This window comes from Taurulus bubalis (assembly GCF_910589615.1).
Source record: "Taurulus bubalis genome assembly, chromosome: 13".
In the NCBI taxonomy this organism is placed as follows: domain Eukaryota; kingdom Metazoa; phylum Chordata; class Actinopteri; order Perciformes; family Cottidae; genus Taurulus; species Taurulus bubalis.
The window spans coordinates 8344355-8357942 of record NC_136601.1 but is presented as its reverse complement, the minus strand read 5'-3'; the positions used below and the strand labels follow the sequence as shown (position 1 = coordinate 8357942).

The 13588-nt window shown below is 42.6% G+C and overlaps 1 protein-coding gene across 1 annotated transcript in view; it reads right to left on the bottom strand.

Moving 5' to 3' along the window:
• Positions 1-3240: 3240 nt before the first annotated feature.
• The window catches only part of atp8a1 (ATPase phospholipid transporting 8A1), a gene marked incomplete at both ends in the record, with an annotated part of 86583 nt that continues 76235 nt past the window's right edge, over positions 3241-13588 (bottom strand). Inside the window, 5 exons of the mRNA XM_079228612.1 lie at positions 3241-3408; positions 5677-5784; positions 6449-6510; positions 7751-7829; positions 12168-12290. Coding sequence (XP_079084738.1) covers positions 3241-3408; positions 5677-5784; positions 6449-6510; positions 7751-7829; positions 12168-12290 — 540 coding nt within the window. The remainder of the gene's footprint in view (positions 3409-5676; positions 5785-6448; positions 6511-7750; positions 7830-12167; positions 12291-13588) is intronic.

Genomic DNA, 13588 nt, shown 5'->3' with positions numbered 1-13588 from the left:
TCACAGGTTTACGGGAAGATCTGGATTCAGCAAGTAAAACCTCTTCATTAAACTCTAGCAGCTGTATGCATACAATATCTATAATATTCAAACACTAGCATCCTGAATGCACGGGGCATCTTTGGACAACATTTTGTATTATGTAGACTGAGAGGAGAAGGGTCAGACTAAGGCCATGTCCATATTTTTGAGCACAGGAAACGGATGACGTAGAAACCCGCGTTGGCTACTTGATTGGGACTTCGCAGTCGCAACGTGTCCCGATTCATCACGTGGTCATTCAAGGGTCATGTTCATCACGTGACCCTTCCCCGGAAGAAAATCAACAACAGCCTTGATTACCGATCAAGGTTAATTCAACATGGAGAACTGATTACAGCCGTTGCCGTTGTTGTGCAGTTAAATTCTGTATTTCATGATTCTCCTACTGCCGACATGCGGATGGAAGTTGCTGTTATTGGCGCAATTAGCGAGCTTGATGTTTATGAGAGAGAGCGCAAGACCTGCAGCGTTGTGACTAAGTTTGAACATTTTAATTTCCACGTAATTTGTCTGTTTAAGTTTATAGAGGAAGATTTTTGAGGAAGATCGTAGGTATCAAGCACGACCTTTATTCATTTTTAAAGACTACTATAATATTTTCTGTAACTAAGCAACCAATCTACTTCCTGTTTATACCGGCACCCACATGCCCAGCGTACGTAAATAGGCTTGCTAGTATGGATGAAAATATGCCCGTGTGAACGGCGTTCGTTTTTGTTTTAAAACCACGGTTTAAAACGAAAAGGTATTAGTGTGGAAGTATTCCTAGTTGAGTCCTAACTCAGACTTTACTTTGGTCTGCATCTATCCATGTTGATTATCTAACTGGCTGAATTCAGCTGGCTTAACCAGACATCACTGTGCATGCTGGCTTCAAGGAGAGGAGGGAAATAGAAGATGAAATTAAACATTTAGCCAAACGGCGCTTCAATCCTCAACAGACTTTCCTGTAAATACAAAGTTAAAACTTCTCATGAATAAATAGGTAGCCAACACAGTACGTTAGAGAAGAAACAGATGTCAGAGGATGACAGAGAGAAGCATGCCCAGTCAAAGAAAGAGCATGAAAAGCATGAAAAGCATAGAAGAAAAAAAGACCAAGCAAGCAAATAGAGAGTAAAAAGTCAGCCTTTCTTGGACAAGGAAAATCCACAAATGTCATCAGCAGCGACAAACCAGCCAATAACCACCCCAAAAAGAGGTCAACGTGGAAAGCAAACAAGAACTTTCTCAGCTGGGTCCTTCATCCACTCTACGCTCTCTGCGTGTCGCCTCACAAAGACAGCAAGACACCGACTACAAAAACAGAGAAAAGAAATTCCTTACATAAACACTTAAGTCAGTCAGTCAGCAGTCTCACAGCTACGACTACACACATGTGATTTACAGTATGTGTTCAGCAGCTGTACACCACGATCATTTGTTACACCAACCATGTGTTGTGGTGTTTATCAATCACTAGCCAAGGGAGGACGAACAGATCCGGGAACAGGAGTTCAACAAAACCTCACAGACGACACACTCGTGAGTCTGGAAGGAGGGCCAACAGGATTCCACAAGCAGCACTGAGGGACTAAGTCAACAGCAGCGATGAACAGGGGTCAGTAATAACATGGTTGGGTCTTTCAGAAGTTAAAGAATTAGTCATGTTTGATCCCGAGAAGAAGAATAGTTCTGCCTGCAAAGAGCGCAAAAAATGTATCAAAAGGGGTCCAGTTTTTAGACCATTTATTTTAAAGACTACATGAAGAGGAGAGCATCCATCCCAAGCAGGGATTTGTTGCTGTATCAGGGACATTTTGGCAGGAAATCTTGGAGCACATGAATTCATCAACTGTTTTCAAAGCAAACCGCCCTTTCAGGTACGTTGCAAACAACAACAGTCATACTTGACTGAAAACTAAAGATGTCTTAACTTTGATGGATTACTTTTTTTGAGCAAGTTTCCAGTTTCTCTTTTATTTGGTTTCCATACCAGTAACTGTCTGGAGGGTAATAAAAACACACAAAAAGGCAATGGACTGAAATGTGCAAAACACTGCTATGATCCTTAATCGAGTGCACGACCAAATCATTAAAAAGAATGTGTGACGCTTTGTAGATTTGTGGCTTCATGACAAGAATCACAGAACCTGAGGATCTCATCATTCTGCAACTCAAACCGCACATCCATGTTTCCTGCAGCGCATTATTCAGATCAATGAAGTCTGTGTTTTCACTCAATTTTACTGACCAAACTGAACATTTGAAAGCTAGCTAGATAAAGCGCCAAAAGGTTATCAAAGCTCTCATAATAATTGTGTCAATAGTTTTATTCCTGACTCCAAATAAAACAAAGCGCAAAACCTACATCTATCATCAAACTTCTTCTGAGAAAATGTTTTTTATTATTATCACTGAGCAGAAACTGTGGAAGAATCACGTTTGCGGAGTGTGAAATCCATGCTCCGATGACAAGTGTTTGAGTCTGTGGGAGAGCTGCTCGATGCTACATGATGGAGAAATTGGAAAATAGCAAAAGGTGTGAGAGAAGCGAGGCGAGAGACGGTACTACCGTACAGAAGACAGCTGTGTTGAAAGCAGAGGCGAGTCAGCAGACAGCGGGTCAGTGTGACCGAGGCTGAGCGACGTCTCCTGAGGTGAAGCTAAGCGGCTTAGTGTGGCAGATTACAAGGCTTGAACGGAATAATCTCACATTTTCTTTTGATACCTGTGTAAGACTTTTATGAGGCGCTAACGGGATGAGACAATTTCGGGAGTAGCTGTGAAAAAGCATACTAGCTATTGCAGTGTGTTTTGTGGAGGGATCCTGCACCTGTCTTGTCAATCGTCCAAAGACTATTTAGCCTGACATTGATGAATGCGTTCACATGCAGCTGAGCGCTGCTTAGCGTCTTTTGTTAAAGGCGGTGAGCTGGGGAGTGAGTGAGAGCAGAAGCAGGAGGAGAAAGGAGTTCTGGTGTCTGTTATGTTGTTGGCCCTCGGGCAGTTTCTCGACTGGCAGGGTGAAAGAGGGGGGGGGGGGGAGAACAAAGAGGAAAAAGCTGATGCAAAAAGTAAAAGAGACGGAGTAAGAGAAAATTGATAAAAGGACCGGTAGCATAACAAATATTTGAAGATTCAAGTGCACATCGAAGAGGCCGTGGTGAAAATATGTGAGGCTGCATCAAGGTTGAGAATAATCCTGCTCTTCACAGGCTACAAGGGCTCTGATGCCGTCTCGGGTTTCGGAGAGATGTGTCCCTCCCTGTTTGATGATGAACTGGCATCCTTGAGTTCGGGCAGGGGCGTAGGGTTACCAACTACCCACAGGACACCATTACCGTCTTCAGTCAAGTGCTGCAGGGCGTGGATGAAAGCACCAGGCTTTATGAACAGGGAATAGAGTGACGCTAAAATACCCATCGCCTCTGTGTGTGTGTGTGTGTGTGTGTGTGTGTGTGTGCGTGCAGTTAGTTTGATCTATTTATTGTGTCATGCACACAGAGGTGCCAAACTGTCATGCCCTTAAAATGCTACAAAATACTGTTTACCATTAATTTACAATGCTGGAAAACAACTTTTTTATAATCGTCAAACCAGCAGATCTGATCAAAAGTAAGGACAGTTACCACAAAAGAATAGTTCAACATCATGCAAAATTAAGCTTTCAAGAAGAGTTATTTGAGAAGATTGATACCACTCTCATGTGTGTAAATCTGAAGCTCCAGCCAGCTGAACACCAGGAGAAGATACCAACATGGAAGTTCTGCTCGTTGTGAGCTTTGTTATACTCGCGCTTTGGAAAGAGCCTCCAGAGATGGCACGCAACCTCCGAGCATGCACAGAGGCAGTTATATTCAATGCGCTGTTTGTTGCATTATTCTCTGAAACGCCAGCGTGCAAACAAAATTAACAGTAAAGAATCAAAAAAGACAAAGGTGTAACCAGCAAAACGCCAGAAACCAACCTCCCCAATGCCAAGGAGGGATCGTAATCATCTCCAAAGTCATATCTCATATTCGTGGGCGACTTTATTTTCTTTGTACAAGCCCTGTGAAGAAAGAAGTCACATATTACATGGATTTTGAAGAAGCAAAAGGGTTGAAAATCCTCCCAAACTATTTACTCAAATGTTTCTAAAGCATCTTAAAACGAATTGGCCTTCTTTGTATAATTCTTAGAAATGGTGCTTTTATTAGTGAACTATTTGTGACAGGCATGTCACAGGCAAAAATTCTGAGGCGTACGACCAAGCAACGCGACCCCCCTTGTGCACAACGGGCAGCCTGTGATTATGTCATTTCCTGGCACACGCCTTGCATCAGCTCCTCTACTTCTACCATAAACTAAGCTATAATTTTAAGCGCTGCTGCTGCTAGCCTTATTTCCCAAAACGTAAATCTTTTGCTTAAAATAACTATATAACCCTGTTCTGTAGCGAAAGGTAGTGTCAATGTCAATTAGGTTTGTAACATCAACAGACCTTCTTTTCTTTAAACATAAAGATCAATTTATATTTAGCATTTGTGTTGAAAAAAAAAAGAGAGAAAGATTTCACCTCGACAAAGCATGCAAAATGTCCCAGTTAAAGATCTTTCTAGTGAACTGCCATTCAGGCGTATTCACAAGTCTGTTCTAAATCCTCTCACAATCATGTCTGACATTTTGGGTTTCCCATCCAATACGACCACTGGCGGCCAAAGCTGGTGTAAAGTTATGAACTCCCGGAAATGATGGAATAGCTCTTTAACAAACTGTGTTACAATGTACACATTCACTGAATCCCCAAATGCCAGAAGCATTATCTCAAACCGGACACACACAAACAGAATCCCAGATAGACAGATATTCTTCTCCTGCATGCTGTCTGGTGCCAGCCTTTTTCTTTGAATAGCCTCCTGCTGTGTTCTTGTTCCCTAATGAAAAGATGCCTCATTCTCCACCCCAGAATGCACTGGGAAATGTCACCTGTGGTTAATAGGCTCTCATTAACCACCTGTGGTGACCCAGCGAGACAGTAGTCTCTTTCACATGTAAATAACAACTCAAACAAGTAAACAAATTGGGGCCTTTTTGATTTGATCTCTTTTTTTTGTTTTACATTAAACTTAATTTGATCAGTGTGTATACCAAATACATCCTGACCTCTCTTTGCCTAGCCTCCAGACTGCTTCACTGCTGCAGTGTCACTTGTGGATATTCAGAGTCGAGGGAGAGCAAAGTAACACAAACATTGAGCTAATTGGCCCAATTAAGTCATTATGCAACATTTGACAGTTTACACCCCTCTGGCTATCCTTACAAAGACTGTAGCAGAATGAGTTATGAGGCACTGCAGGTCTGTCGGCGATAGGCGACTCCATCAGCAGTTTCTTCCTACCAGAGGACATAGTTGATGTGAGACAGAGTGTTTGTGTTTTCACTCCTGTCCCATCCCAATCCCACACAAAAATCTGTATCTATTTACAAGAATATAAAGGTGTGTGTATATATTATATTAACTCCCATTCCTGTGGCGAGAGACATGCTCCTGCCTGCTCCACACCTACTGACTACGAGGAGCAGGAGGAAAGGGAATCCCAAAACAGTATCAGCCTCTAGTGTCGATGTGTAAGCCTGTGTACGAGTACATGCTAGCATGTGTGTGCTTACCTCTCCTGACATGTCGGGAGCCAGAGGGATGAGGGGCCACAGGGAGGAGTAGATAATGAAAAACACCACCCACAGGCCGATGCTTCCCCAAATGGCAATGTGACTGAACTGTTGGTGGAGAATTAGAGGAAAGCAAGGAAACACATTGTTTAGGTTCTTAACTTTCTTGAAAAGGTCATACTATATATACTGTCTTTTCATTGCTATTTTTACAGGTTGGGTATAAAAGTTCACATTGGGGGGCTTCTAGCAACTTGAAGGATTTACCATACAGCACATGTCACTTCACTGAGTTTACAGTTACAAGCTCAGTGGGAAACAAACCATAAAGAGACTTGGAGATTAGAGGAGGATGTCAAATATGTCACAAGTATCATTGGTCATATAAAATGCAGGAACTGGAAAGAGATAGCAGAACCTTAGGGAGAGAGGACAGAGCTATCAACCTACCATGGTCCAGGATGAGGTCTCAAGGCCGGCTTTAAGACAAACTGTGATGACCACAAACTGTGGAGACATAAATCAAACTGATATTAAAACAAGTCCCTCTTCAATACATAAAATCGGTCACAGGAAGTGCACCAAAAATATTTTTGTTGCTACATATTGAACAGAATAAAACAATTGAAAATATCAGCAGACAAAAGGAAAGACAGAAGAAAAGAAAGTCCATGTGATGTTTATTCACAGAAATTGGATAACACTTGGCTCAGACACCTAAACCGTTTAACACAGCAGAAACACTGCCTGTCAAGAAGATTGGTGCACTTACTGTGTAAACCATGTTGCCTAAGAGGAGATAGTCTGGAGTTCTTCCGTTGCCAAAAACGGTATCTGTGAAGGTAATCAACAACAGAAGCTTTTAAGGCCAAAGCTGTCTCTTTTCAGCACATGGGTTTCATACAGTGATCCATTAGGTGATCCAACGAGTAAACAACCAGACAGCACAGAGGATATTACTTTTAGTACATCTCAGTGGGAACTTTAATGCAACAAATGCTCTTTTAGAGACTCAGATAAAAAAGCGATAAGGGAAAGTGAAGTGAAAACCACAGTCAAACGCTGCTTCCAATACTGCCCTTTGAGAGTGTCTGGAATGTTAATTCTGTCTTTCGCAACTATAAGGAAAGAGTGTTTCTATAAGGAGCCATCAGGAAGGCTGAATTGGTGTGCATTAATCATGGTCAGAAATTAAAGGTTCTGGCTAATTCACTGCTGAAATAGAAAGACTCAGACAAAATGTTTATTTATTCTGCCATTAAATTGTAATCCAACCGGCTGAGAAGACTTTCCTAAAACAGAAGTTAGAAGTATTTCCTAAATGAATAAAACAGAAATTAACTCCAAATTAAACAGACATGTTGCTTCAAACTGCCCACGTGGGTTTTGGGCTGAGGCTAAAATATCAGCAGTGTGCGACTGGTGCCAGTAAAGAAAGAAAGAGAGGCTCCCTTTCCTTTTACTTCCGGCTGGTCACATGTCTTGTGAGCGCTGAGGCTTTGCTGACAGCCTGTCAGTCAGAGTGAAGGGGCTTGGCGCCCTTTGTGTGGAGAGCAGGCACAAGCTTGTGTGGTCCTCTGCTCTGGCCAGCAAAGACTTAAGCCACAATATCCCCATTCTCTCTGCGCTCGCACATAGAACCCTTGCATCTTAATGTGCACAAACATGCACAATTTACCTTATGTGGAGAAATAAAGTTGTCGTGAATCAAATTCAAAAGCTCATAAAAAAAAAAGACTGATCATTGTCAAATTAACTCCATTTGGATGAAAAGCATCATTGTTTGCACTGATCAATCACCTGGAATGTTTGAATCCGAGTGCTGTGTTTATAAAAATGAAGTAAGTGTGAATAACTGTGTGCAAAAGCCTTTCAGCAGGTCATGCTGTGCTCAAACATGAAAGTTCGCTTGTTAGTGTGTGTCGCTCTTGCGGGAGCACACACATGTTTGTAATTCATGACTGGGCGGTTGAAGAGAGAACTAATTAAGACAAAGTATGTGCGTTTGACTGTCCTCCCTCTTGATACACCGAGTCCACCGAGAGCTGTGGTGGACTCTCTGGGAGCTACTTACCATGCTGGAAGGCTTTAAGGGGGAACCAGAAGAGGATGACGGAGTGGAAGAGGCCGTTCAGACAATGGGCCCAGAAGACCTGCAAAATAGAGGGGAGAAGGATGGAGGCATGGAGGAGGAGGAGGAGGAAGAGAGGAGTGGGGGGTTGGAGGCGGCAGGAGATTCAAAAGGAGAGAGAGGGAGACAGAGAAAAAAAGTATGAGAAAAGGGTGTGGGGAGCTCCAGCCTTCCAAGTGACCCCTGACCTGGGCCCTTTGTGCCAGCCCAGCGCTAGGCTAAGTGGCGGTTTTGTCGGGGCCTCCTTGCTGAATGGCCACCCCGCTGACAGACACGTTGTATATCCTCTGTGTGTGTTATGGGGGAGAGAGAGGCTGCTGAGTGTGTGTACGAGCAGTGAAAGGCAAGTAGACAACGTCGGTGCGCGGGCTTTAACTTCTAGTTTCTTTCATCATATTAAACAAAAATTACAAAAAACAACAAGGAGCATAAGGAACGGTGAAATATCGCTCCTCGCCTCGACAATAAGAACATTATACAACATTAATGTGTGTGTGAAGGTTTGCTCTCATAACATTTCATTCGGCTTTGGACCTTTCATGTGAGCATTTTAACTGGTGTAGAAATAAATGACAGGAGAGTTTAAACAAGCAGAAATCAGTCTAGACGCACACGCACACACACACACACACACACACACACACACACACACACAGACCTGACAGAGATAAAACTGTTTTCATGGTAATTATTAAGGGCCTGGAAAATCGTGGTGTGGACCGCAATTTGTGTGTGTGTGTGTGTGTGTGTGTGTGTGTGTGTCTGTGTATGCAAGCATGCAGACTTTGGATGAGTTGTTTAAATCAATACTCCCACTCCAAAACCACCTTGTTTCAAATGTACATTATGCAACGCCAGAGCCAAACGAAACACTAATGGGCGATGTAGCATGACACAGCCGTGAAATCTATTCTGCCAAAAATCGCTCCACGTTTGTGCCCCCTTTACCTCCCTGGGCTGACCCAGACGGCGGTGTTACTTGTGAGAGCAGAAAATTCATCAAACCCAAAGAGTAAACGGCTGACGGAGGAAAAATAAAAACAGAAAAAAATATCACATTTTAATCTTTGGCCTCTGCTTAATCATCGGTTCTTGGCCGATGATAAAGTTAGAGGCTCGCTTTCTCAAAAGCTCTTTTCAACAACTTCAGCAAATCTGTCAGTAAAACATGAAACATGGCTGATTCGAGACACATTGGACACCCTGAGAGTGAAAATACCTTGGGATTTCCGCAGGTTTGAGTCATTTTAGTAGTACTGCTTTACAGCGCAGGGTTATTCCAAAATGGTGGAGGAGGAGGAGAGGAGCAAAGCCAGACACGGTACAGTGAAAGGAAAAGTCTTTTTCCAGACTATGAGTCTTTGTAATACACCTTGGCCTCTGTGGCACGACCTCCTCACCTTTCCTATCAACCACACAAATTCCCATAGCAGCCCCCCCCCCCCTCAGGATTACCTCACCCTCTCACTGTGTACACAAAACCCAATACACTGAGCGAGGTCTAGCTGAAACAACCCCCCACCTCCCTGTGGTCAAACTGGGCTAAATTATCACTAATGTTACAATCACATCAAGTTTATGCCAATTAGCCTCCCATTGACGAGCACAGCTGCCGTCCAGACCTCCTCCTCAACTTTACCATTCCCAAACACCGTGGGGTGCAAACAAGCCCTAGTTTCCCCTTCAATAATGAATGCTAATGAAATCAATAAATGTTCATAATCATTTGTCACAGTGGGATCCTCACTTTCACTCCTCTAGCCACCCAGCTCTCTTTCTTTCCCTTGTATCCCAACAAGTTTCTAGGGATCGCCTACGAATGAATGCCCGGTCTGTCCTGTAAAGATTCTGCTCTTTGTGGAAGTCTTAATTACCAAAAGGAAAAGAAAGCATGAACGCTGGTAATTAATATTGAGCCAAATATTTCCAGAGCTGCCACCCCATTCCTGTTTCTTTTTCAACCCGTGAGGTAAGAAGGAGAAGAGGGAAGAAACAGGAGGAAAGTGCTGTTTAAGAGGTGATAGTTGCTGGTAAACTATCGTAATTACAGCCACATGAATGGGGAGCCTGGTTTATTAGAGTGACTCAAGTGTCAGGTATATGTAATTAAAAGTGAACAGGCAGCACAGTTGAAGCCACGCCTCAAGTTTCTAACACCCGCAGTCACTCCCTTCTCTCACCTCAACACAAACAGCTTTAATTCACAAAGACAGTATCTGTTGTGTACAAAAGAGCCAGGCGTGCAGAAAGACAGGCTTCGAGGGGCCAAATTCCTGCTGGATTTTCTCGCCTCGCCTCGGGCCAGCTGCAAGGAAAATATCTCGGGAAAAGAGTGGACAAGCCAGCAAAAACAACCTGCTGACCTGGCCGAGTCATCATTTATAGGTCTTGGAAAATGTGGCCTAAACAAAATTGAGGTACATTTGCTTCTAACTATCAGACACATACTTTTGTGACCCTTTTTTGGCAATCTTCAAAAGCCTTCAAAAAAGTTAATGGTGGGAAATCCACCTTATGAACTACATTTTGGACGTTAAAATCGACAGTTGTGAGGACAGATATATCTGTGATATAACAATTTATCTTCTGACAACAACCACCCATTGTGTGTCTAGTCTGTCTGTTTTAACACAAAAAGAGCTCTATGTCTTCAACTTTCTTTAAAGCTACAACAAGGACCTTCATTTTTTGTGCATTTTGGCGGTCTTGTTGACAAAAGCTGAAATGTTCTGGGCATCAGAATCCCTTTAGGAAAACCTCTCGTTTTACTGCAACCGGGCCTGACAGTCTGGCCCGCTCATTCCTTGTTCTGGTTTTCCCGTGCCTCTCTTCCCTCCAGCGGCCTGGGTCTCCAGCCGTGTGGTATTGGTTTTGACCGTGCAGGGAGACAAAGCCTTGCACCCGGTCAGAGGAGGACCTGCCGAGCGCTCCACCTCCCGCCAGAGCTAGGCCTGCAAGTTGAAGGTGGCAACAAAGGCGGATCTGGGTCTATCAGTGGGCTGAGCTGAGGAGTTCAAATTTCCTTGCCGTTTTAATTTTGAAAAACCATCTAGGCCACAACAAGTAGAGGACTTACTTAAATGTACTTTCCTTATTACCGAGAGCGTGTCCATTAATTAAGATTTTACAATCTAAAAAGATTTTTGTCACGTTGTTAGAATTTCCGGCAGACCGGCATGATTTACTCACATTGCTTGTTTTATTGGTACAACAGTCGAAAACCCAAAGATATTCAGTTAACTATCATAAAAAGCATTGAAAAGCAAAGAATCGTCACAGCTGAGAAGCTTGATTCAGAGAAAGTTTGTTATGTTTGGCTTTGAAACATGACCAAAACCAAAACAAATCTAAAAACATTTGACTATTAAATAGCTGGCAACACATTTTCTGTAAATTGACTAATACATTACACACTTTATCGTTGCAACTCTATATCTCTCTCTGTCAGTGTGGTCCTGGATGGGTTAAACTCAATCGGACAGCTTTCCTCTCCGAACAAACAACTCCCTCACTTAAACAAATTGCATAATTTTCCGCAACAAACGGCGTCACACAATGACAGCACACTCTCTCTGTTCCCTCCTTTCCACGACTCTTTCTGCTGCATCCCCCAACCTATCTGACCTTCGCTGCCCCTGACCGCCATGGCCAATCCGTCTTTAATCCACCTCCATGCTGCGCTAACCAGGTCACCACGCCTGTGAGGGTCCAGGGCTCTGGCTCAGCATGGAGAAAGGAGGAGACATCTTTATTACCAGTGGGGGAAAGCTAACGGACAGCCCTTGCAACCAGACAGAATAGGTCAAGCCAGACCAAACCTGTCTACGACCAGAGACCCACTGACTACAGCTGCCAGGTCACTGTGACGGGAGACGCATCAGTCCTGAACAACACGACAGGGACATCTCGTTCATTATTTTGATGTTAATTGGTGGTAAGAGATGAAACATTTGACCTTTTCAATTGTGTGGTGGAGCACAACATTGTTTCTCAATTTTTAAAAGATACAATGGAAAATTACCAGATTTGTTTGGGGACACCAGTTGAGCTCTATAAAACTACCAACTGGTGGGTAATGATACTCCCCTTTTAGAAGTTGAACATAAAATCACCTTCCTGAGGTGATTAATCATCTAAGCAGTAAATTAGACGTTGGCAACATATGAATATAGACAAATATTTGCTTACAATATTTCAGTAGATTTGGAAAAACCTCTTATCAATACATTTTACTGGAGCGGCAAAGAACAGAATGGAGATCAGAAAAGATTTTAACAACAAAAAGACCAAAGTAATCCGATAGTATTTAAATCTGGTCATGTGCAAATTAAGCAAAATGTGATCGAAACTAGTGCTATACCTTTGTATTGAAGCCCATAGCATTCTGGGAGGTTTTGTAGAGTTCTGGGTATTTCAGCATATTCTCTTTCCTGCAGGAGCGCTCAAATATTCCCAGAGTGAGAGGAGGCAGAGCAGTGAAGATCTGCAAAAGAAAAACACAAAGAGAAACATCAGTGGTTAATTTGAGATAAAATATGATTATTTTTTCCCCACAGAAACATAAAAATGTCCAAGAGATCACCTGCTTTATTGTTCTGAAATCAGAAGTGAATACATTCAAATTCGTCTTGTCTAAAACATTGTTAAGCGAAAAAAAATCCATTTTATTCTTTGGAACAGTATGTGCAGAAAAAAGATCTCAACTCAAAAGGTCCACATCAAACTATTTTTTTTAGAGCTTTCAACCACATGTGACCAACCAAATGTCATGTACCCACTAGGTATTAAAAGGGAAAATATGTATGCAACCAAACGCCAAAATCACTTTACAAACTTATAAAACTACCGTGTTGGATCTAATGTCTAATTGTCTGCTTATGGTAGATGTCTGTCTTCATCACCGCCATCATCTCAAAATGTTGCATTTAAAGAAGAATTTGCTTTATTTTTGTTCCAATTTCCCCATTCTTTATTTTACATCGCTAAAAACCATTGACCTTAAAACTCTTCGGGGGTTTCTTATTTTGATTTGTCATGCTTCAAGTCTGTTCATATGCAAAACCCACCTCCAATAAACATCTGCGATGCTCTTGACTAAGAAGCAAGTATTTAAGCCTGGCTAAAGTATAGTTTCTTAGTGGTGTTGTAATGTTGCTCTGTATAGGAGCTGCTGTGAGAGGAGGGATGGTATTGTGTGGCTGGGGGGCTCAGTGGGTCAGTTGGTGTGAGTTCCCTGAAACCCCATCTGGAATGGGAGTCTGCAGGCCTCAGTCTGCAGGACCAGCAGGCCACAGGATATGCTCCAATGGTCTCCTTTCTTATTCTGAGCCAGGCCCAGGAAGATCTCCATTGAGGGGTGGATTCAGCCCACTGCTTCCGACAAACTCCCACTGAGCCGGAGGAATTCCCTCAGTTTTCGGATAAAGTGAAAGACTGAACTGAACTTCCCACCCATAGATCCAGTACTGGATCTAAGGTGGTTTATTATGGCATGAATGCAAGAGGCAGGGCTGTGGAAATATCCTTCTTATTTGACAGTTTGCCCCTCCAATAAATTACTTCCTTTCAAAGCTGATAAAGAATTTGCAGAAAAATCCCCTTAACAATTCTCTCATTAATTTCTGTTTATTGAATTGAGTTGATTTTAATAAACAGTTTAAAGTTACATATCAACTCTTTGTGGGCTTTGCGGCACGGTATTAAAGATCAGACATGCAGATACACATGTTTTACTTCTGCTTAATTCATGACAGATATGAAATATGAGTTCATTAGGAGTGG